General features: G+C 49.9%; 2 protein-coding genes across 6 annotated transcripts in view; both read left to right on the top strand.

The window, feature by feature from the left end:
- Positions 1-9,964, top strand: part of LIG1 (DNA ligase 1) — a 41,674-nt gene extending 31,710 nt beyond the window's left edge. For all 5 annotated transcript variants that reach the window (XM_022585215.3, XM_089902633.1, XM_089902631.1 and 2 more), the window contains 11 exons: positions 273-388; positions 1,383-1,478; positions 3,448-3,558; positions 4,103-4,174; positions 4,599-4,743; positions 4,898-4,980; positions 6,569-6,721; positions 6,832-6,885; positions 7,574-7,717; positions 9,512-9,604; positions 9,764-9,964. In XM_022585215.3, the coding sequence (XP_022440923.1) occupies positions 273-388; positions 1,383-1,478; positions 3,448-3,558; positions 4,103-4,174; positions 4,599-4,743; positions 4,898-4,980; positions 6,569-6,721; positions 6,832-6,885; positions 7,574-7,717; positions 9,512-9,604; positions 9,764-9,847 (1,151 nt within the window). In that variant the 3' untranslated portion in view covers positions 9,848-9,964. The remainder of the gene's footprint in view (positions 1-272; positions 389-1,382; positions 1,479-3,447; positions 3,559-4,102; positions 4,175-4,598; positions 4,744-4,897; positions 4,981-6,568; positions 6,722-6,831; positions 6,886-7,573; positions 7,718-9,511; positions 9,605-9,763) is intronic.
- Positions 9,965-10,123: 159 nt separating this feature from the next.
- CABP5 (calcium binding protein 5) lies at positions 10,124-24,010 on the top strand. The gene is made up of 5 exons (XM_089902635.1): positions 10,124-13,909; positions 15,987-16,017; positions 16,518-16,661; positions 17,619-17,728; positions 20,651-24,010. Exons 1-5 carry the CDS (start codon positions 13,847-13,849, stop codon positions 20,810-20,812), a joined length of 510 nt encoding a protein of 169 aa, XP_089758761.1. The 5' UTR covers positions 10,124-13,846; the 3' UTR covers positions 20,813-24,010.
- The last annotated feature ends 291 nt before the right edge of the window (positions 24,011-24,301 follow it).

A 24,301-nucleotide genomic window follows, 5' to 3' on the forward strand; every position in this document is an offset into this window, starting at 1 on the left:
GCCGTTCTTTTTCTGCTCGGACTTCCCACTTCTGTGTTAGAGCTGCTACACCAGAGATACCCCAAAAGGCGAGGCAGGCAGGCAGACAGACTCTTGTTTTCTTGTACGTAAGAGTCCAGAGGGAGGCAGGAGGCCAGGGAGGGGCTGCGCGGCACTCCAGGGCTCAGCCACCCAGGTTCCCTCTGTCTCGTCACTTCGTCATCCTGAGGTTGTCACCCTAATGTGCCCCCCCACCCCGTCTACCTGACCTCACTCTCATCACAACCCCCCAGGGGTCCCCCTGAAACCAATGTTGGCCCACCCAACCCGGGGCGTCAGCGAGGTCCTGAGGCGCTTTGAGGAGGCAGCTTTCACCTGCGAGTACAAATACGATGGGCAGAGGGCACAGGTAAGGGGGTGGACACATCCCTTCTGCAGAAAGGGGCATGCCGTCGAGCAGGGCCATGGGGTCCCTCAGACCTGAGTTCCCAGGCCATCTGGTCGTGCGCATCTCTCGGGGCTGTAGTTCCCATCTCCGGGCAATCCGCGCTCATAGCCACCTGACTGGCTTCTCTGAGAATCAGTTTTGATATCGTCACAGTCCTGACCCACGGCAGTGGGAGCTCAAGCAGCATTGGCTGCACTCGTGCCCTGCTGGTGGGTGTATTAATGTAACGGGTGCCTCCCAGGGCCGGAGATGTCCTTGGTCTGGGCTGTAAGGATGCTCCTTGTGGCTCTTCTGTCCTGGGGGGAGTTGGGGCCGGCTCCGCCCTGATCCTCACCTGGGGATGGATAAGTGAGCTTGGTGGGCGCCACCCTGTGGTGCCTTGAGGAGGCTACACACGGTGGGTTCAGTAGATGCTTAACAACGCAGATGGATCTTTGAAATACAGTGCTGAGAAGAAAATGAACAAAATGAGTTACCATAGTGACAGTGATTTTAAAAAATACATACATATATTTAAAGTCATATATTACGTCATACACACACACTACTATTTCTTGGGGTAATATACGTGTTAGGTGGCACATATGTAGCACTACTCAAGCACTGTGGCCCAGACGTAGTAAAATGAATAAATTAAAATCATAAAACCCAGAATGATGTTTACGGCCTAACAACATCCAGACAGATCAACACATACACGCAGAGTCAAGTGCCTGTGCTTGCAGGGGGAGGAGGGTGGGGATTGGAGATGAAGCAGAGGTGGCGGGGACTTCCACACACAGGGCTGGGACGTGCTGTTTGAACCAAGGAGAGGATTCACTCAGGTCTCTGCACCAGTACCTCCTCCAGAGCTTCTGGAACCGTCTGCCAATGAAAGTGGGGTGAAGAAGAGAAAGGAGGGGCCCCTGGGGGCAGACCCGGCCCTGAGTCCCTCTCCGCTCCCCCACTGTGGCAGATCCACGTTTTGGAAGGCGGGGCGGTGAAGATCTTCAGCAGGAACCAGGAGGACAATACCGCGAGGTACCCCGATATCATCAGCCGTGTCCACAAGGTGGGCGCCTGCCGCTGCCTCTCACTCACCTGGGGGCCGGGGCTGCGCTTACGGGTGCCAGGCCAGCTCGGCACAGCAGGGGTTGATGGGAAGGAGATGGGAGTGTGTTGGGCTGCAAATAACGGAACAACTGCAGATGTTATTTTCTTCTCAAATCTGAAGGCATGTGGCCCTAGGCTGGCGCAGCTGAGCACCAGGGTCCTCCCAAACCCAGCTTGGTCCTCTGTCCTCTACTGTCCTTGGCTGGTTCCATTTCATCCCAGTGCCTGTCCCCTATGGTCTCCAAGTAGCCACCACGCTTCCAGACAGTCAGGAAAGGGGTTCCAGCTTCTATCCCTTCCCACAAAGTTAGTGCTTTTCTGGGTACCTCCTACCACCCCCGGCTGACTCCAGCATGGGGGTCCTTGTCCAGCACTGGTTGCCATGGCCACTCTGGTGCAGCAGAGGCTGGGGAAGCCAGAATCTTGCTCTCTGACAGGGAGAGGGTTTGGGATGAGGGTGAAGGCAGCCTGCAGACTGGCCCCACAGCCTAACTAGGGCTGGGTCTCAAAGGCCCTGGAGCCGGGGACGTCTCTGCCCTCAAGGGGGCGGTTTGGGGGCTTTTTTAGGAGTCAGAGAGCCATTCTCCTGCCTTCCCTAATTAATAAGGAAACTTGCTCTTTCCTAAAGCAGCAGGACAGAAGTAACAGTATATGGCACAGGCATTAAAGGAGTTCCTGGCACATGCCAAGCACTGATGTTTTAAACCAGCTTAAGGTGTAGCTTTGTAAAAGGTTCTGATAGAGTTTGAAGAGTTTTGACAAGTTCATACACCCACATAATCAGCATGTAAAACGTTTCCGTGTTTTCGTCACTCCAGAATGTTTCCCCATGCCCCATGCCAAGTAGGCCCCTGTCCCCACCCCCATCAGCCATCTCCTGAGGCAACAGCCACTGGTCTGCTTTTTTGTTGGGACAGGTTCGTTTTTGCCTCTGCTAGAGCTCCAGATACGTGGTGATAGCACAGGGTCTTTTGTATCTGGCTTCTTTCGCTCATTCATTCAACAAGTATTTGTTGGGCGACTGCCCTGTGCTGAGCCCTGTGCTGGAGGCTGGGGCTTTAACAGAGACGGCGGGGCAGGCACATCTTCATCAGAGTCCCGCTGCTGCCTCTATGAGTATACTCAGAGATCGGGCGCTGAAGAAAAGGTCCAGCATTCATTGGAGCCTTTAAAAGAATAAGACTTAGACTTGGTGTCAGGAAAGCAAGGCCATCACCAAGCACAGCCCAGGGTACAGTGGGAATGGTGCCCCTGGAGTCGTGCAGATTCTAGAGTAAACAGCATGTGCAAAGGCCCGGTGGTTGGAGGGGCACAGCCCATTCAAGAAACAGAAAGGCTAGTGCATTGGGGTACAGAGCGGGAGTCTGGGGGGGACAGGTGAGGCGAGGAAGGGCCACGGGCTGACCAAGGAGAGGTCCCACAGCTTTGGGGAGCTGTGGGGTGGTTTTTAGCAGGGATGAGAAGTGATCAGATTTGGGGTTTGCCAAGAGCAGCCTGGCTGCTGTGAGGAGAGTGGATTGGACGGGGTCAGTGCAGGAGCGGGGAGACCAGTAGGGTGCTGTGGCTTAGGCTGGACTGGGCCCAGCAAGGTGGTGACAGGTGGACAGCTTAGCAGTTTCAGAGCGGAAACGGACAAGTTCACGGGGTCATTGAGTGTGAAGTGGGAGGAAGAGGAAGATGACAAAGGCTCCTTGGTTTCCAGCTTGTGGGACCAAATAGTTAAGTCCTCAGAAAACATAGTTTTTTTTCCCCTCTCAGTGGGGAACAAGAGAAGGGGTCTGTGTTCACATGTGTCTCTAAGGTTGACGTCAGTTTGTCAGCGGATCTTCAGAGCTGCAGAAGGAAAAAGATATTTGTTTCCCTGCGTCTGTCTTTTGGCCTCATCTGCCACTTCTCACCAGTCCTGGGTCCCCCTCTTCACCTTTCAGATTAAACTCCCATCAGTCACATCCTTCATCCTGGACGCGGAAGCTGTGGCTTGGGACCGGGAAAAGAAGCAGATCCAGCCATTCCAAGTGCTCACCACCCGCAAACGCAAGGTAGCCTCTGCCCGCCCCTCCACCGCCTGCCCTCATCTTCCACCCAGTCCTGTGCAATCCCAGAGAGACAGAGCTATCAGTTGGGTTGTAGTTCTCTCAGCCTTTTGCAGGGTGGCTGCCACAGCTCCAGCCATCACATTCTTATCCCAGCATGCCAAGTTGGAAGGAGGGAAGGCCTCTTTTCCAACATCTGTTTTATTATGAAAGATCTGTTCTAGGAGCCCCCACAATCTGCACCCCAGCAATCTTCTTTACTCTCATTGGCCAGAGTTGTGTCATGTCACCCCCATTAGCTGCGAGGGAGGCTGGGAGAGCAAATACCTAGCAGTGGTGAATGAGGTGGTTGGGATTAGCCAAGAGCCATGACAGTTCAGTGCGTGCGGCTGGCAGCATTGATGCCCTCACAGGTGTGCGGCCTGTTGGCTGGGGAGAAGGGGGGGATGGCAGGTGACAGGGGTGTCTGCCTCGGGCATAATGGGAAGGGACCCAACTGGGCCCCGTCTCACCTTCCCCCGCTCCTGGTCTCCATCCTGCCCTGACCCAGGAGGTGGATGCGGCAGAGATCCAGGTGCAGGTGTGTCTGTACGCCTTCGACCTCATCTACCTCAATGGAGAGGTGAGTTCTGGCCTCGTGTCTGGGTCAGCTGGGGCATGACTTGAGGTGAGGGCGGAGAGCTTGGGAGCCAGCGGTTAGAGTTTCATCACTGAGCCCGGAGGCCACACTCGGGCAGTGGTTCTCAAAATGTGGACTGTAAGGCCCTCCCTTTCCCAACATCTGTGTGAGGGGGATTTTCTTCCTGTCCTGCAACCTGAACGACATTTTGTAGCCGTCCGAATGCAGAAGCAGATGTGAGAATCCAGCCTCTGTTAAGCCAGACATTAGAGAATTGGCAAAAATATAAAATAATGCCCCCCTTCACACTCATTTCCATAAGCCACATGATGACATGTGACCCATCCGCTTCCTGCTTCTCCCGGGGTCGGGGTTTCTTCTCTTTATTTCCACGATGGTGCCCCATCTCTCTCATCCTGCCCCACAGTCCCTGGTACGTGAGCCCCTTTCCCGACGCCGGCAGCTGCTCCGGGAGAACTTCGTGGAGACGGAGGGCGAGTTTGTCTTTGCCACCTCTCTGGACACCAAGGACACGGACCAGATCGCCGAGTTCTTGGAGCAGTCGGTGAAAGGTGAGGGCATCCGCCAAGGTCTGCGCCCCCTCCGCCCACCCCCCAAGATCTGCACCCATCCCAGCCCCACCCTGGACGACTGGACCAGAACCCTGCCTGCGTCTGTTGTGAGGCTGTGAGCCAGGGCTTCACAGGGCTCTCATGTGTCCCCCAGAGTCCTGCGAGGGGCTGATGGTGAAGACCCTGGATGTGGACGCCACCTACGAGATCGCCAAGAGGTCGCACAACTGGCTCAAGGTGCCGCCTGCCCCCGCCCCCCTTTCTTGCTGAGCTGGGGACCAGAAGCCTGCCCCTGCTGGGTGGTCCATGCCCAGTCCCCACATCCACCCCATTTGAGCCCCAGAGCCCTTTGCTCAGTCCCTCCCGCCTCCCACTGCAGCCAGCCTCGGCTCTGCTCCCCTAGTGAGTTGCCACGAGCAAATTCACCAAGGACTGATGGAGAACCGCCCGGCTGGGCACCCCAGATGTGGGGGTGAGGGAGCCCAAGGAGCTTTCTGTTCCCTCTGAGCTTGCCTTCCGCCAGGAAGTCAGCCAGGATGCAAACGGGATAAAGCTGGGGAGTGATGAGTGCTATGAAGAAAGCAAGTCCACTTGGGGCCAGGGAGGGTCTGCAGTACTTTGGGTGATTGGGAAAAGCCTTTCCAGAGGCAGTGTCTGGGTCGAGACATGGATGACAGGAAGTGGTCGGTCATGTGAAGATCAGAGGTGGAGCATGTAGGTGGGGGTTGGGTGCGGGCAGCAAGTGCAGAGGCCCTGGGGTAGGAACAAGCTTGGTGTGTGCAGGGGTCGAGGACCATCGAGGCGTGAGGTGAGGTCAGGGCAGAGAGTGGGTCCCAGATCACCCAGCAGTGGGTGGTAAAAGAAAACTGGGTTTTCCTCCAAGGGTTTCAGGAAGCCAGCGGAGGTTTTAAGGGGGAAGTCACCTGGTCTGATTGTCGTTTGGCACAAGTCCTCCGGCCGCTCCGTGGGTGGTGGATGGGTGCGGGGGTGCTGGGCAGAAGTGGGAGCAGGCAGGCGGAAGGCAGCTGTCCGGTAAGAGGTGATGGGAGCTTGAGCAGAGAGGCAGCAGTGAGGAGGGGGCCAGGAGACCCAAGCGGGAGATAGCCGGGCGCTGAGCTGGCGGAGCCTGTGGACAGGGTTTCCCTGTGTGTGTTTTTTTGTTTGTTTGTTTTTTTAAATATTTACTTACTTATTTTGGCTGCTCGGGTCTTAGTTGCGGCACATGGGATCTTCGTTGTGGCGTGCGGACTTCGGTGCGGCCTGCCTGCGGGATCTAGTTCCCTGACCGGGAATCGAACCTGGGCCCCCTGCATTGGGAGCGCGGAGTCTTACCCTGGACCACCAGGGAAATCCCTCCCTGTGTGTTTTTTAGCTGTTTATGGTCTGTCCCGCCCCCACTAGGCTGTAAGCGGCTGTGCAGGTACAAACCTTGCCAGTCTCAAGAAATACTCGCTGTTGTATCCCCACGGCTGAGCTCCTGCCTGGCACACAGTTGGCACTTAATTAATGTTTTTGGAATGAATGGATAAATGTTCTCTGTGTGAAGGAGTGGAATGTGCCTCCATATCGAACGGAGGGGGGTTACGGGGTGACCCCTGAGGTCTCCCCACCTGACCTGTTCCCTCGATCCTGCCTCCTCTTCGCATTTGAGTCCCCTCTTTCTCATCAACCCTTGCAGCCTAGAAACCTGTTCCACGTCCAGTCTCCTCCTGGTGACTGTCATGGGTCTTCTCACCCAGGCCCTCCTCGTGCCTCTGCTTAAGCTCCAGCGGTGGGAGCCACACCCGAGTGTCCCACCCTCACCCCCCACCTTCCCTCCTCCCAGCTGAAGAAGGACTACCTGGACGGCGTGGGCGACACCCTGGACCTCGTGGTGATAGGCGCCTACCTGGGCCGGGGAAAGCGGGCCGGCCGGTACGGGGGCTTCCTGCTGGCCGCCTATGACGAGGAGAGCGAGGAACTACAGGCCATATGCAAGGTGCCGGGAGCTGGGGGGCCGCAGAAGTGGGAAGGGAGTGGGTGTGACTCAACCTCCGGGCCGGGCGCTGGGAGCACGTGGAGCCTCTGACTCCCCTGTCCTCCTCGCAGCTCGGGACGGGCTTCAGCGATGAGGAGCTAGAGGAGCATCACCAGACCCTCCAGGTGAGCCCCCCCGCCCCCACCCCCGTGTGCGCCTGGGGCTCTCGCCCTCCGGGAGGCTCGGGGCACAGGCCCGGCACTGCGGAGCTGGCACTGCGGAGCTGGCTTCCGAGTAGTGCAGCACGTCCAAGTTCCCGTCCCAGCCCTGCCAGCTACCGGCCAGAGCCTCCGGTCAGGGAGCGTCGTCTCCCCGGGCTCAGTGCCTCGGCCGCGCCCGAGACAGGCTCAGGGAGGGCGTGTTGCTCGTTCCCCGAGTTCGCCCTTAGGATGCCAGTGGAGCCCCTAGTCGTTGCGGTGTTTGCTGTCCTGGTCCCAGGCATTTGGGGCGTGCTCTGGCTTTCCTGTGTGTTGGTGTCTCTGGTCCTGCCTGTCCCATTCTTTGTCCCCCCTCCCCTCTCGGTCTCTGACTCCCCGTCTCTGGGTCTCGGTTCCTCTCTCTGACTCTCTCTGCCTTTAATTTCTTGTCTCAGCTCCCAGGGTCTCTGTCGTTTCTTCCTTTCTCCCGTTTCCCCCATCACCCCCCAGCTCCACCTACCACCAGCTTTTTACTTGGAGGGGCATCTGTATCTATCCCCTTCCCCTGTCTTCCTCCCTCTTTCCTCACTCTCCAGTCCCACCCCTGCAACCCTCCCCTCAGCCTTGACTTTGAGATCCAAGACCCTCTCTCCCTTATTCCCGCCACTGGCTGCAGGCCCTGGTGCTGCCCACCCCACGCTCCTATGTCCGGGCCGACGGCGCCGTGGCCCCTGACCACTGGCTGGACCCCAGCGCCGTGTGGGAGGTGAAGTGCGCAGACCTCTCCCTCTCCCCCATCTACCCGGCTGCCCGGGGCCTGGTGAGTAACTGGGGGACCCTGGAATAGACCCTCCGAAGGAACCAGCTGGGAGGGTGGGGAAACGGGGGGAGGGGATCTTGGAGCCCATGTCTGAGCTTCCTGGGTGATGCTTAGGAAGACTGGAGCTTGCGTTGTATTTGGGTTTCAGATAATGAGGTCAAAGTCTTATTAAAAAATTAAAAAAAAGAAATTCCCCAGGAGTAGAAAGAAAACCGTGAAATTGCTTTCTTTGATTTTAAAAATTTTTTTATTTTTATTTTTTTAATTTTATATTCTTATTGGAGTATAGTTGATTTACCATGTTGTGTTAGTTTCAGGGTGTACAGTAAAGTAATTCAGTTATATATATATATATATATATATATATTCTTTTTCAGATTTTTTTCCCTTTGTTACTACAAAATATTGAGTAGTTCTCTGTGCTATATAGTACGTTCTTATTGTTTATCTACTTTATATATAGTAGTGTATATCCGTTAATCCCAAACTCCTAATTTATCCCTCACCCCCCCTTCCCCCTTTGGTAAACCATAAGTTTGTTTTCTGTGTCTGTGGGTCTATTTCTGTTTTGTATATAAGTTCATCGGTATCATTTTTTTAAAATCTCTTTCTTAAATATCATAATCTCACATTCTGCTCTTAAGTAATTTTTGAAAACAGTTCTTTTCAGTAAAAATTTAGGATACTTCCTGCTGAGCATTTAGGTCCACTACTGCGTTTCTTTCTCAACTGTAGTCAGTTTTCACGCTACCAAGTTTTAACATTCCTTGGCTAATTTCTCTCATGGTGGTTCTGTCCTCCGCATCTGCTAGAGGATCAGTGTCCCCGGGGAAACACTCCCCCACCATCACTAGGAGAGCTCTTAGCATCCTCCTTCCGAAGATCAGGAATTTTTTTTTTTTTTTTTTTTTTTTTACTGTTGCAGATATGTCTTTTATTAGCACAAAAATTCAGCTTATTGTCAACCAAGGTGTTCAACCCTAAAATCCACAGAGATCCCAAATCTTAATAACATTGTTACAATGCAAATTATATTGTTTTCTCTTTATGGATTCTTAGAAACATCAATTTGGAGGTTTTTTGTTTTTTGTTTTTAATTAAAATATAGTTGACCGAGGAACAGGAAATCTTAAAGTGCATACTCCCTTTGGGATTTTTTCTGATCCTTCAAAAGCTAGCATGTGCTTTTCTGATTAGCAGCTGACTTCCATGTAAAGGCAAAGCTCATACTTTTTATCTAGTTTCCTTCTTGAAATTTCTCACTCCTGCACCGTCTCGGGAAGTCAGGGGCCCCTGGTAATAAAGAGATAGGAACAGCATTTATCGAGCATTTAGGTGAAGCAGGCATGTCACTTGTTCACACTCATCCTCACCAAGACACTGACCATCCCATTTTACAGATGGGAAAATAGAGCCCCAGGGAGCGTAACTGGCCCAGGGTCACGAGGCTCTCGAGACGGGAGCTGGGATTTGAACCTCACAGTCTGGTTCTAGAATCCACCCCTCTTGGCCCTAATAATAATAACAACAGCATAAAGCACAGCCACAGCTGCCTGTGTTTCTTACACGCTCCTGCTCCGGGGAGCGGCCCCAAGCGCTAAATGACCGGATTTAATTTTTACAACGACCCATCACTTAGCCCCATTGTATGGATCAGGAAACAGGCCAGAGGCGCAGGAGTGGGGAGGAGACTTTGGATGGGGAATTGCTGCCTGGGGAGCAGGCTGGACTGCTGCTTGGTCCCTGTCACCACTCCACCACCCCCACCCCCACCCCCGCGCCTCGCCTCCACAGGTGGATAGCGAGAAGGGAATCTCCCTCCGCTTCCCTCGGTTCATCTGCGTCCGTGAGGACAAGAAGCCGGAGGAGGCCACCACCAGTGCCCAGGTGAGGCCCGCGGTAGAGGGTGGGTGGTTGGCCCAGGGGTGGGCTTGCCCGGCCAGGCCTGCTTTTTGGAGAAGGTGGGCTCTGGCCTGGCTTGGCATGGAAGGGGGTGGGGCAGCCCCAGGGCTTCTGACCCTCCCACCACCCACCCTCTCTCTTCAGGTGGCCTGTCTGTACCGGAAGCAAAGTCAGATTCAGAACCAGCAAGGCGGAGAGCCAGACTCCGACCTGGAAGATTTCTACTAGGCCCCCTGCTCTCCCGGGGGGCTGGGGGCAGAGGGGGCCCAGGGGCGTCGCCTCAGGTGCTCAGCAATCTGGTGTCGCCGGGTGCGGGTTTTGATAGTCAGGTGTGTGTGGGGGAGGGGATGGTTTCAGCTGGGGTCTGGGGCTCTGTCATTCTTTTCAATAAATAATTGTTGAACACCTGCTCTGTGTCCGTGCTGGGCTCTGGGGGTACAGCCATAACAGCTCACCCTTTGATAGCATGTAACAGTGTGCCACAACTGTCGGAACCGGGGCCTTGCAGTAGAACTGTCTGCAGTGATGGAAATGTGCCACGTCTGCGCTGGGCGGTGTGACAGTCACCAGCCACGTGTGGCCGGTGAGCACGTGAAATGGGGTCAGTACGACTGAGGACTCAATGTTTAATTTCCGTTTAAATAGCCACATGTGCCGAATGGCTGTTTTGCTGGACAGTGGCCGTCCAAACTCTCTATATTAATTCCTTTAACCTCCCAGCAAGCCTACCAGGTAGGCACGTCGAGAGCCTGTTTCACAGATGAGGAAGCACAGAGAGGGGAAGTAGCTTGCCCAGGGCTGCTGCTGGGAGGACCACACCAGGCTTCTGACTCAGCAGTCTGGCTTCAGGCCCCACACCTTTCCAGGACGGTCCCCATCCTGTTGGGAGACTGTTAAGTGCGGTGACTTGTGTGTGAGACTCCCAGCTCTGCCACCCGCCATCTAGTGACCACGCCTGGCCTCTGAATCCTCAGCACAGCTTTCCAGACCGGACCTGTGAGGGCAGGCAGTGGACCTATCTGTTTTCCCCATCCTTACATCCCCCAGCCCATAGCACAGTGCCCGGAGTACAGTCAGTGCTACTTTTCCTGATCAAAAAGGAGACCTGGTTGTGGCAGCCCTTCCTTTCTTCCTGCCCTGACTGTGGGTGTGACGGTTGGTGCTGGGGCTGCCACCTTGTGGTCGTGAGGAACGAACCAGGAGAGTCACAAGAGAAAGCCGCCCTGACAACCCTTAACCAATGAACCAAGGGCAGCAGCTGCCTAACTGAGCTTCTTGTCCTGGGGGTGGGGTGGAGGTGGGAGAAAAAAATAGCAAAATCCTGTTGTGATCAACAGGTTTGTTTCTCATAGTTGAAAGATCTCTTCCTTAAAGGACTGGCAATTAACGTGCATCCGTATTTATCAAGTTCAAATAAAACATTTAAGGCAAAATGTTTGATTAGGTGTTAAGTACTCTATGTCTGGGGATTCCAGTGAGTGACAGTCCGGCTCTGCATTGGATCCCCACGGTTCCCTTAGGCATGGACCGGGGTCTTCCTGAAGAAAGAGGGGCCAGGGACATGCCCTTCCTCCCCATGCCCCTGCCTGTGGGGCCCCTGTGAACACACTCAACCAGCCAGGGCTGCCATGTCCCTCTACCAGGGCTGGGCAGGGATGTCCTCACTCATCAATGACGCTCCTGACAACCTCGTTAGGTAGGTGCTTTTATTGTCCCCATTAAGCAGATGAGGACACAGGCACAGGGATGTAAGTTACTTTCCCCAGGTCTACCATCTAGGGAATGGGGGGCCAGGGTTTGGTCTGGGCAGTCTGCAAGAGACCCTGCACTCAGCCCCCAACTAAATAAAGTGCCTCGTGGCAAGCCCGGCCTGTGTGCCCCTGGGAGGGTGTGACCTTATCCTGCAGTCAGAGAAGCGACACGGTACGGTCTAGGGGTGAAAAGATCATGCCGATGGCAGGATTTCGCAGACCCTGAAGAGATGAGCCTGGAGCTGAGGGGAGCGGCAGAGACCATATTCCCCCTGGTGAAATCCTGTTGCTCCCAAAAATTGTTGGAACCAATCAAGGGGAGATGATTCTTGGAGCTGGGCTCTGGGAAGAGTCTGCAGGAGGGGAGCCAGGGAGGTTTGCAGGAGCGAAAATTCATAATTGCGTATGAATTGGAATGTGTCATCTTGGTTATGTTACTGATGACGTTCATTTTAATCATTTAAGAAAGTGTAGATATGGGAACATATGTATATGTATAATTGATTCACTTTGTTATAAAGTAGAAACGAACACACCATTGTAAAGCAATTATACGCCAATAAAGATGTTAAAAAAAAAAAAGTGTCTGCCAGGGACTTCCCTGGTGGTCCAGTGGTTAAGACTCCACACTCCCAATGCAGGGGGCCCCGGTTCGATCCCTGGTCAGGGAACTGGATCCTGCATGCGGCAGCGAGGATCCCGAGTGCCGCAACTGGGACCCGGCACAGCCAAATAAATAAATAAATATTTTTTTTAAAAAAAAGGAAAAGAAAGTGTCCGCCAAGTTTCCCCACTATAAAGGGACTCTCCTTTGAGATTAGTATTTTGTGAGGAGGTACTTTGAGTTATGTAAATATCAAACTTTCCATTTATCTATATTTGTATGGACTCCTGGTTTCCTATTTATCCTATATAATTTGTTTTAATTTTCAAATGGCCAGTGGAACTTCTTCAAGCTGACCTCTGTGTTCTTTTGACATGCCGTCATAACTCTTTGAGCACATTCTTGCTTTATGACACAACAAGATGTAAATTTTAGGCTCATCTTCTAATATTAACACTTGTCCTGCTCCAGACATGAAATCAGCCATTGCTTCTGGGAGACTTGGTTCCTATTTAGTGGAGAATGGTATTTAGAAGTCAGGATCTGGATGGTAGAGGTGTTCATTAATGCTACGGTGTCGCTTCTGTGTCCCCTTAGCTAGAGAATATACGTTCCCGTGTCCCTACACACACAGTGACGTCTGTGTTTCTTTGTATATCCCTCTCTGTAAGTTGAAATCCATGAGTATATACCAATCCCCGCTCCCATTCCAATCCAGCACCACAGAGCTCACTCTACCTTTTCCCCTTTCTATACAGTAATTGGAACTCCCTTTTCCAACAGCGAGCAACCTGATTCCCATTAGCCTCAATACAATCCCACACGTAACCCATCTCCCTTCTCCATTGCCATGCCACCCCTGTGGGGATGCCTTTCTCGCCACGATCTGGCTTCAACACCCTACACCGTGCTGCCTTCACTCTGCTCCTGGTGCAAACCCTTCCCCTAGGTGATGTGAGACTTGCGTGTAGAAATCCTCATCACCCAGCTCATGCTCCAGGATTCCACACCAGGCTGCTCTTCCGTGGGTTCCTCGGAGGAGGCCCTGATGCTCTGGGCAGGGCTGCACGCCACCTCTCTCCACCCCCCCACCCCCCTGCCTGAGGGGGTATAGTGGAAAGAATTGTGGCGACTCCCCCTTGCTCCACTCTCCTATTTAAGGTCTCGTTCCCCACACAGATGGCCCCCAGTCCCCTCCCCATTCCGTGCAGGCACCCTTATCGCCTCCTTGGGCTCTGACCACCCCCACCAGCATGGATGGCTACCTTGCCCCTCCCCCCTGAACTATGCAGGAAGAAAGGAAGGGAAGAGAGGAGCTAGAGGAAGGGCAAACATCCCCCTCTGAGCCACTGTGCATGTCTATTCCTGAAGTCAGGTCGTCACGCAATTTTTGCATTCTGCTCGTTTACACACATTCCTGGCTTACCCTAGAGCTCCTGGAGGCCAGATGTCCTCTCCATCTTCACACACACAAAGGCCAGCAGAGGCCAGGCTTAGACTGATCACTCAACGTGCCTGTTGAAACATTGTGTGAATCGATGCCCTCTGCTCTAATCCTCATTTTCAAAACTATCCTTCCAGTTCTATTCTGGGGATAAAAGGTCAGAGCCTGACACTGGCTCCGCCTCCATTCTCAAGCCAGATGGGGAGGCAGGAACAACTGGGATCCCTCCCCAACCCGAGTAGAGATTTCTGACCCAGCTGTCACACAGCTCTAAGGGAGCCAGGGTGACCGAGGGAGAGGCCAAGAGAGGCAGGAAGAGTTGGCAAAGGAGTGGTAGAGAAGGAAAGGAGGCTGAGCCGCCACGGGGGACAGGAAGCGGGGGAGCTGTCTTGAGATTGGCGCCTGGTGAGCTCTGCCCTGCCCCCTCCATGCAGTTTCCCATGGGCCCCGCCTGCATCTTCTTAAGAAAAGGCATCGCTGAGAAACAGCGGGTGAGTCTGGGGACAATGAAGGAGGATGGTGGGCAGGGCAAAGGGAGCTGGGATGCGGGGAAGAGAAGGGACAATAGGGGAGCAGGTGGGGAGAGCATGAACTGAGAAGGTAGAAGAATTCCAGGGAGCATCATGGGGACACGTGGGTCAGTAAGATGGGTGAGTATGAAATCAGAAGTCAGGACCAAAAGGTGGAAGATGAAGGAGAAGAAAAAGAAAAAGGAAAGGGGAACTAGGATGATGTCATTGTTGATGATCATTATCATTCTTTTCTTTGACACCCATAGTGATGAAGGTGGTGATGGTGCTGGAGGTGCTGATAACAATAGATGCCACTTTTTTTTTTTTTTAAAGAAGATGTTGGGGGTAGGAGTTTTAATTAATTAATTTATTTTTGGCTGTGTTGGGTCTTCATTTCTGTGCGAGGGCTTTCTCTAGTTGTGGCAAGCGGGGGCCACTCTTCATCGCGGTGCGCGGGCCTCTCACTATGGCGGCCTCTCTTGTTGCGGAGCACAGGCTCCAGACGCACAGGCTCAGTAGTTGTGGCTCACGGAGCTAGTTGCTCCGCGGCATGTGGAATCCTCCCAGACCAGGGCTCGAACCCGTGTCCCCTGCATTAGCAGGCAGATTCTCAACCACTGCTCTACCAGGGAAGCCCAGATGCCACTTATTAAGTCATCGCTGTGAGCTCAGACTTGTGCAAAGGGCTTTGCATTCCTGATGTCACTTAATCCTCAGAATGACTCATGAGGTTCATAATACTTTCATCCCTATTTTACAGACTGGATACTAAGGCTCTGAGTCATGAAGCCCCTTGCTTTAAGCTTATACAATTAGTAAGTGGCAGAGTCATGTCTGTTGGATTCCAACGGGCATGATTTTTTTTGTTGTTGTTGTTGTGGTGGTACGCGGGGCTCTCACTGTTGTGGCCTCTCCCGTTGCGGAGCACAGGCTCCGGACGCGCAGGCTCAGAGGCCATGGCTCACGGGCCCAGCCGCTCCGCGGCATGTGGGATCTTCCCAGACCGGGGCACGAAGCCGTGTCCCCTGCATCGGCAGGCAGAGTCTCAACCACTGCGCCACCAGGGAAGCCCCAACGGGCATGATTTTAATTGTTAGTTTTTAAGATCATGAGAGAGAGAGAAAGATTAAGAGAGATTTGGGGAGAAGGGGATAGTAAGAAAGAGAAGCTGGGGGAAAATCTCCAAGGATAAAGGGAGAAAAGGGGGTGACAGAGGCCAGGGGTTGATGGAATTTTCCAGGTGATGTGCCATGTACCCAAGGCTGACCCTTCAGTTATGTCCAGGAGTGGGTGGTGGCAACATGAAAGGTTTTAGGAATTGGTCATGCTGGCAGTGATCATCCTGTCTGGGTGCCACTGAACACAGCTCCCACAGCCAAGGGCTTCTAACCATGGAGGCAGGTGGAAAAACAGTCAGTGGGGTATAGTAGAAAGAATTCTGACCTGGCAGCCAGTAGACCTGCATTCAAATCCCAGCTCTCAACGCACCTGAATTTCTGCATGACCTCAAAGGAATGATTTAACGTCTCCCCGCTTTCGGAGGGGATCTGCCACTTATGAGCTGTGTGACCTCAGGCAGGTTCCTTAACCTCTCTGTCCCTCGACTCCCTCTTAAATAAGATGGGAATGATATTTGGCTCTACCTCAAAGAAGTTTAAATGAAATGATTGTGGAAGCCTGGCACAGTCAGCAAACTAAATATGTGAGCTGTGATTCTAAGTCTGGCTTTCTTCATCTGGAGAAGAAGGGGATTGGATTCCGTGGCCTCCAGGACCCATTTCAGCACAGCAGGATGGATGTCTATTTGGGAAAGGCAGGAGGAGAGAGACCGAGATTCAAGGATGGGAGAGAGGAAATGAGAAGGGGTGAGGAAAAACAAGAGGAAAACATAGCCATGGAATGGGAGTCAGGAGCTGGGAGAAAGAAGGTGAGAGGGGTAGACGGGAGCAAGAAGGGAAGAGAAACAGGAAAGGATGAGGATGAGATGTGTTTCAAGAAGTGAATGTGGATCCCTGATCCTCTCTCCAAATCCCCTGCCCCCTGCATTCCTTTCTAGGAAAGACCACTGGGACCAGATGAGATTGAAGGTAAAGCTCTCTCCCCTAAATGCCCCCACTTTGCCATCCACCCACTTACCTGCTCTCTGTTCCTTTGTGCATTTCAATATAAACCCCTTGACATGAAAATTTTACATCACACTCTCTTCCCACTCAACTGTGATTTTGTGGCAGTTTAAGTACTTCCCCAAGTGTTTAGAAACCATCCCCATGCCCAAGTGTCTCAGGGACCCACAAATGATGCCTGAGTTTTAGGATGAGTCCAAACTTGTTGTTTTTTTCTCTTGGTAGTTTCAAAGTTTCCCATAACTTCACCCAAAAATGTGAAGGACTTCAGTGCTGTCGTTTAGTGGTCTCAGGAACTATTCTTTTTGCTAACACATTTCACACATCACTCCTTTTAAAAAATTTTATAATGTATTCTTTTTTGAGGAGTCTTTAGTCAGTGCCTCACTGATAGTTTCAAGCGATGCTACTCTTCCCCAGTGACTGTTTCAACTTCCCCAAAGTTCTTCTCTCTTAACTTTCAGAGCTCCGGGAAGCATTTCTTGAGTTTGACAAGGACCGAGATGGGTTCATCTCTTGTAAGGATTTGGGGAATCTCATGAGGACAATGGGTTACATGCCCACGGAGATGGAACTGATTGAACTGGGCCAGCAAATCCGCATGAACTGTGAGGCCAGGGGGTGGGAGGAATGACTGGGCTTAGGGGAGGGCTAAGGGTGGAATTGGGAAGGATATATGGAGGTTGAGAGTAGAGTTGGAGATAGGGAGGAGGGAAGAGGGGCTAGAAGTCTGGAAGGAAACAGTTCAGACTCTACTTAGGGAGGCAACATTTGAAGTGGTTAAAAGCGTGACTTTTAGGGATAGATTTGGGTTCAAGTCCCAGTTCTGTTATTTACTAATTGTAGTCATATAAGAAGTGGAGTTAGCCCCCACTCTTGAGTCTCAGTTTCCCCATCCACTCAGTGAAGATGATATCACTCCTTACCTTGTGGGATTGTAGAAAGGAAGGGATAAAGATGTTAATACAGGTAAAGGCTTAGCTTCTAGTAAATGCTTATTAAATGTAAGTTATTACTATCATCACTAAGATTCGTCAGTGGAGGGCAACATTGGAGCTGTATTTGATGCTGGAAACAAACTTGGAGTTGGAGCCTAATGTTGGTGAATAATGTTACAAAAAAGATGGGTTTTTAGATGGAGACAAGCTGATTTTGTCACCGAAGCTGGGATAAAATTGCTACAGGATTTGCTTCTGGGCATGTTACTGAGTAAACAATGCTAAATTCAAGGAGGTGATAGTATTCATATCTGGAAGGGATTTAGTGCTTATTTAATTCATACTCTCCCTTCTCCAGATCTGCAGATGAGGGAATCTAGATCTGAACCAATTAAGAGATTTTCTCAAGGTCACACCAACAGTTAGTTACTTCCACCATACGGCACCCCATCCACTCCTGTTTAGATGAGAGGGACAAGAGGGCATGAGTTGGCTAAGAAAGGAAGCTCTTAGAAGGCAGAGAGATTGGAGCAGATCTATTTCTTGAACAGAGTTGAAGGGCAAAGTGAGGTAATGGAGGGTTGGGGGCATATGGAATCTCACTAGACCTGCCTCTTCTGTCCTCAGTGGGTGGCCGTGTAGATTTTGACGATTTTGTGGAGCTGATGGCCCCCAAATTGCTTGCAGAAACAGCTGGGATGATTGGTGTCCAGGAGATGCGAGATGCTTTCAAGGAAGTAAGTTTCATAATGTTGGAGGTGGTTGAGGGAGACCCAAGAGGTCTATGATTAGCCATTAACCATGGACAGAACCCACCAAAACCAGTTATTTTTTCTAACTATGGTGGGATTTATAGGGAAGGAGAATAACATATTTCAAGCACCTGCAATGGACAAGGTCCTCTACCTATTTCATCTAATTTTGTCCTCACAAGTAACATTAGGAGTAAGTAGTCATGTATCCCAATACTACATATGAGGAAACTGAGGCTCATGGAAATTGCGTACCTTATCCAAGATCCTGCAATCTACAAAACACATGCTAGAACCTCTAATCCTCATGCCTGTGATAGGAAGAGGGAATCCAAGAATTTGAGATCCCAGAAAGAAGCTGCAAGACATCGTCTGGTTGAAACTACTTGTGGTAGGGATGCTTTAAAAAGATGAGATCCAGGGAGGGTAAGGGGCTTGCTGAAATTCACTCAGATTCCTTGATAAAATGCTCTTCTCTCTCAGAGAGCTTTCAACTATGTGAGGCAAAAATAAAGAAGAGTATAGTGTTGGGAAGGGGACACCCTGGAGTCAGGCAAACATGGGTCCAAATCCCAGGAAGATCTCTGCCTACTAGCTGTGTGGTTTTCTGTCTCAGCTTCATGTAAAGATCTAGAGCTGCATCGTCCAATAGAACTTCCTGTGATCATGAAAATGCTCTGTCCACAGTGGTAGCCGCTGGCCTGAAATGTGGCTTGTGTGACTGAGGAACTGAATTTTTAATTGTATTTAATTTTTAAAAATTTTATTGAAGTATAGTTGATTTACAATGTTGTGTTAATTTCTGCTGTACAGCACAACGATTCAGTTATACATATATAGACATTCCTTTTCCTATTCTTTTCCATTATGGTTTATCACAGAATATTGAATATTGTTCCCCGTGCTATACAGTAGGACCATGTTTATCCATCCTTTATATAACAGTTTGCACCTGCTAATCCCAAACTCCCAATCCTTCCCTCCCCCACCCCCTCCCACTTGGCAACCACAAGTCTGTTCTCTGTGTCTTCGAGTCTGTTTTTGTTTCATAGATGTGTTCATTTGTGTCGTAATTTAGATTCCATATATAAGTGATATCATATGATACTTGTCTTTCTCTTTCTGACTTACTTCACTTAGTATGATAATCTCTAGATCCATCCATGTTGCTGCAAATGGCATTATTTCATTCGTTTTTATGGCTGAGTAATATTCCATTGTATACACATAATTGTATTTAATTTTGATTAGTTTCAATTAAATTAATTTCCATTTGTATTCAATTGAATATAATTTCAATTCATTTGAATCTAAAAATGAATACTCAATGCAATTATCGGAAAACTTTCATTTGGAACAACTTGGGGATGCAAATCTACCTTTTCAACTATATACTTCATGAAACCTACATGCAGATCAAGTATTTCTGATAACATTTAGTGTCTGAATTGAGACGTGCTGTGAGTATAAAATACACGCTGGATTAAGATTTAGTAGCTTAGTTTAAGTATCTTTGGAGGGTAGGTGTGTTAACTAACCATGCTAAGGACATACTAAGTAAGTCCTTAGCATGGTATTATACTAAGTCTTATGAAATCCAGTATGCATAAAAAGAATATAACAGCTTTTCAGTGACTGTGAAGCTGGAGAGATCCCGGCCAGAAGAAGGACGTTGGGTAAATAAAATGGTTTGATCCCAGAAAAAAAAAGAGAATGTAACATAGTTCATTAATAATTTTTAAATTGACTACATGGTTAAATCAATTTTTAAATTGCTTACATTTTAAATTTTTTAAATGATATATTAGCTAGATTAAGTAAAATCAATTATAAAAAATTAATTTCACTTGTTCCCTTAAAATTTGTGTATGTGGCGGTAGGAGGCTGTTAGAAAAATTTAAATTACCCATGAGGTTCACATTGTATTTCCTTTGGGCAGTGCACTGCTCTAGGAGAAATCACACCCCAGGATTAGAAAGCAGCAGGTACAAACACTGAAAGGCAGGAAGGCATGTCTGAGGAAGAGCAAGAAGCCTGGAGTACTTGGAGAGGCGTGAGCCAGAGAGAGTAGCATGAAATAAACAAGAGTTGCTAAAGGCAGGACCCCATCCCATAGGAGTTTGCGTGTCACGGAGCGGTGTCAGGATTTTCTTCTGAGTGGGATAGGAAGCCACTGGAGGACTTAAGCCAGGGAGGGACAAGATCTGATTGGTGTTTTAAATGAACACGAATGCCAAGTCCCAACGTGTGGAGGACAGATTATGTAGGACCACAGTGGGAGCTGGAAGACCAAGTAGGAGGCTGTCGCCATAATCAGGCACAAGGTGATCGTGGTTTGAACCAGGTTAGTTAGCATCGATGTAGCTGGAGAAGGGCAGTTGGCTCCCAGATACGTTTGGACATAGAACTTATGTTCTAAGACTTTCTAGTGGATTAGTTAAAGGTGTGCAGCATAGAGAGGGCTAAGCATGGAGCAAGGAACGAGACTCCTTGAACCTGCCTTCAAGGAGCTTTTAGAGGATAACGTGCAAAAGCTCTCAGCTGAGTTTTGTTTGTTTGTTTTGGCCACACCACGTGGCTTGTGGGATTGTAGTTCCCCAACCGGGATTGGACCCAGGGCCACAGCGGTGAAATTTACAATGATTTACAATGTCGTGTTAGTTTCAGGTATTCAGTAAAGTGATTCAGTTATATATATATATAAATGTATATATTCTTTTTTTTTTCATTCCCTTCCATTATAGGTCATTACAAGATACTGAGTATAGCTCCCTGTGCTATGCAGTAGGTCCTTGTTGGTTATCTTTAGCTGAGTTCTTGACTCACAGTAAGTGATTAATAAACAGTGCTATTATTATTATTATTGTGGTCATTGTTGCTAATATTATCCCCTGTGCTCCAATTCAGTTTGATGCCAACGGAGACGGGGAGATCACCCTGGGGGAGCTGCAGCAGGCCATGCAGAGGCTCCTGGGAGACAAGCTCACTCCCCAGGAGATCTCCGAGGTTGTCCAGGAAGCCGACATTAACGGAGATGGCACCGTCGACTTTGAAGGTGATGTTGTGTAGGGGCAGCCACCTCCATCTCCCCAGTGTGATTTTTTTGCAAGTCGGCCATTCCTTCTCACTCTTCCCCCAGTTTGAGGTTGGAGGAGGGGGGTTAGATTCTGGAGGTGTTTGTTTCATCCCTTTCTGCCCATGTCATTTCCAAGAGCTCAGTGCCTCTCACCTCTCCTTGTTTCTGTCTTGGCCACTCCTTGGAACACCCTGTCCAGAAGCCCATTCCTACTCCACCTCTCCCATCCCTTCTTTGTTCCCTGGATGCCTTTATCATAGGAAAAAAATGTCCCATCAGAGGGAGAGTGGATTAGTTAGCCGCTGGGATGCTGGAGTCAGATTCATGGGTTTCAAATTCAGGATCACCTCTTACTAACTATGTGGCCTTATCCTAGTCACTTCCTCTCTTGTAGTGTCAGTTTTCACATCTGCAAAACGGGAGTAAAGATGATACCTTTCTTCCCAATTTTAGAGAAAAACTAAAAGAAATCATGCGCTAAGGACCCCTTGCTGTCATTGCTCATGTCCTGTCTGTAAAACCCTTTCCTCTTTCCTCTGGCTAAGTCTTAGTTATGCCCCTGGTTGGGGCCCCATCTTTCTTTCCAGGCTCGGGATCCCTCGGTGCCCCCGTAACACCCACGCATGCCTCTGCAGTGATACTGGCACATGACATCACAATAGCTTCCAATCGTTGATTGCCTGTTTCCTTCTGAGGCCACAGACTAAATCTTTCATCATTATACCCCACTTCCTAGCAGAGAGCTCAGCACATGTGTTTTGAGTGATTGGATAAATGAGAAATATTGGAGTCTTGAGCGGATGGGAGGGGGGATCATTTTTGTGGGAGACATCAATAGGGCACGTCACGTGCTCATCGTGACATTCTCTGGTTCAAATTCTTAGTCTGATATTCAAGTGCATCCATGATGCTGCCCCAGTTACCCACCCACCCAGCCTCTATCTTCTACAACCACTCTGAATTTTTATGCTCTGGTGTACACTTGGTACTGCTCTGTGTTCTCCAACTTCTGTTCCTTTCTCCCTGATGTTCCTTCCACTTACCACACCTTTCCCGTGTTATCAATGCATTTTCAAATCCTATCCATCTCTTAGGAGTTCGTGCCAGTGCAACCTCTGGTAAGATGCTTCCCTTCATCCTTATGTGGTGTAGTAGTCCCAGCTGTGAAGACTTACAGGGATTTTTCTCTTCCTCTCCAAAGGAAGTTATGACTGCAGACCTTGAGTTACATTTGCCTCCTGGGTTGTGAATTTCTGTGGGGCAGAGGGAACTTCTCTAACCCATCTCTGCTGTGAAATTCCCAGCATAGAAACTTAGTAGACGTTTGTTGCATGGCTGCGACATAGCAAATGTTTGCTGGATGCCTGCTGGATCTAGCCAGGCTCAGGTGCAGAGTAGGCATCAATGAAAATCTGGGAGAGGTACAATGGTTTGAGGAAATAGTTCCTCAGGCCAATCACAGGCAAGGGAAGGACAGAGGGGCCTCGAGACCTGGGTGGGACCAATAAGTCCACCTGACTTGGAGTCCTAGCAAAGTCATGGGCTCATTCCAGGGTTCTCCATTCACCATCCACGTGATCTCAGCCATGTTGGTCAACCTCACCAGCCTCAGTTTGCTTACCTGTAAAACGTTACTTACCCCTCCAAGATCGGTTGAAAAGTTGAAATCAGAGACTCATAATGACTATTTATTGAACACCGACTGTGTCTTCTAAGCATTCTATTGTTTAACCATCTTAAAAATCATAGAAGGTAAATAGCAACCCTATGATTCCCATTTTGTAGATGAAGAAATCAAGGCATAGAGGGGTCAAGTTATTAATTTCCCAAAGATCACCAGTGGTTCCTGACACATAGTAAAGGCTGGAAAAAATAATGGCAGATACTCTTACAAATAGGTACCTCACTGAGGGGGGAGGGATAAATTAGGAGCTTGGGATTAACATACACACACACTACTATATATAAAAGAGATAAACAACAAGGACCTACTGCAATAGCACAGGGAACTCTACTCAGTGCTCTGTAGTAATCTAAAGGGAAAACAATCTGAAAAAGAAAGAATATATCTATATGTATAACTGAATCACTTTGCTGTACACCTGAAACTAACACAACATTGTAAATCAACTCTACTCCAATAAAAAAATTATTTTAAAAAGCAAATGAAGAAAAAAAAAAAAAACCAACAAAGAGGTGCCTCACCAGAAATTTTGGTTTTGCAGAGTTTGTGAAGATGTTGTCTCGTTGAGGAGGTTCTGGAATCCCACGTCACTCTCCACCTGGTCAACATGGATCAAGCCCTAGTGGAGGACCACATCCCCATGGGCCCTCAAAGGAGAGAGGGTGGGAGACTGGCATTGCAGCGCTATGGATTGAGGTTAGACTGTCGTAGGGGTTAGATGGGGTAGGAGTTACATCTCTGGAGCTGGTTTAAGAAGGAAGAGTCTGCGTGTGGAAATGTGAACGGAACAGTCTAGCTGCCGCTCCCCAGATTCCAAAGACTAATGACATCTTTGGACTTCACAGTGATCCTAAATCCCTATAACCTGCCAGAGTCTCTTCCCGCAGTTCCTCTGGGTTAAAGTCGTCTTTTCCCCTGTTAGACTCAAAGAGTTCAGCACAGAGTCTACCATTCCCCCTTCTTGCTTCAACTGCTTCAAATCTCCTCAGTTTCTTTCTCTCAGTAGAAGGAGGCATGTCAATCATGAGGCTAGAAACAGCGTTCTTGATAAGACTGGGCATGGAACTGGTTAATTAAAGAGGCATCCAAGTGAGATTACCGCCCCCCCACACACCCCTCCTTGATTTCTTGGAAGCACAGTCTGTTTTTATCTCTCTAGCCTCCTACTTCCTTCTCCTTGTGTCAGATACTCGGGCCACTGAATTAAATCACAAATCTGGATTATCAAGGTTTAGAGCAAGCTGATCCCCCAGGGAATTAATCCCCCTGGAAATGACATCATGCAGAGAGAGAGGATGGGTTCTTCCAAATCCTCGGCTCAGCCGGTCCTGCAAAGCCATTCCTGGATGCCCCCTGCCTCTGTGTGGCTCTGCCCAGGGCTGCTCAGGGAGGTTCCCTCTGTTAGATTCCATCCCTCACCTCCTGACCCTGATCTGTGCTGGGAAACTGGAAAGATATATTCCTCCTTACCTCTGCCTGCTAGCAGGACACTTCAGTAACTCAAAGGTCCTCCAAATAAAGAGTTCATTTGACACCTTCCTCTGAGTTTTTCTCACTTTTGAAGTCCATTAAGTAGACGTAGAGAATGGGTCACCTGGTTTAATAGCCTCCTTTTCTAAAATTTTAATTTAAATTTAAACAAGTGGAACCAGGGCTTCCCCGGTGGCGCAGTGGTTAAGAATCCACCTGCCAACGCAGGGGACACTGGTTCGAGCCCTGGTCCGGGAAGATCCCACATGCCGCGCAGCAACTGAGCCCTTGCGCCACAACTACTGAACCTGCGCTCTAGATCCCGCGA

The sequence above is a fragment of the Delphinapterus leucas genome, chromosome 20, assembly GCF_059928025.1.
Source record: "Delphinapterus leucas isolate spDelLeu-1000000601 "Yukka" chromosome 20, BTC_Dleu_Yukka2, whole genome shotgun sequence".
Taxonomy (NCBI): Eukaryota; Metazoa; Chordata; class Mammalia; order Artiodactyla; family Monodontidae; genus Delphinapterus; species Delphinapterus leucas.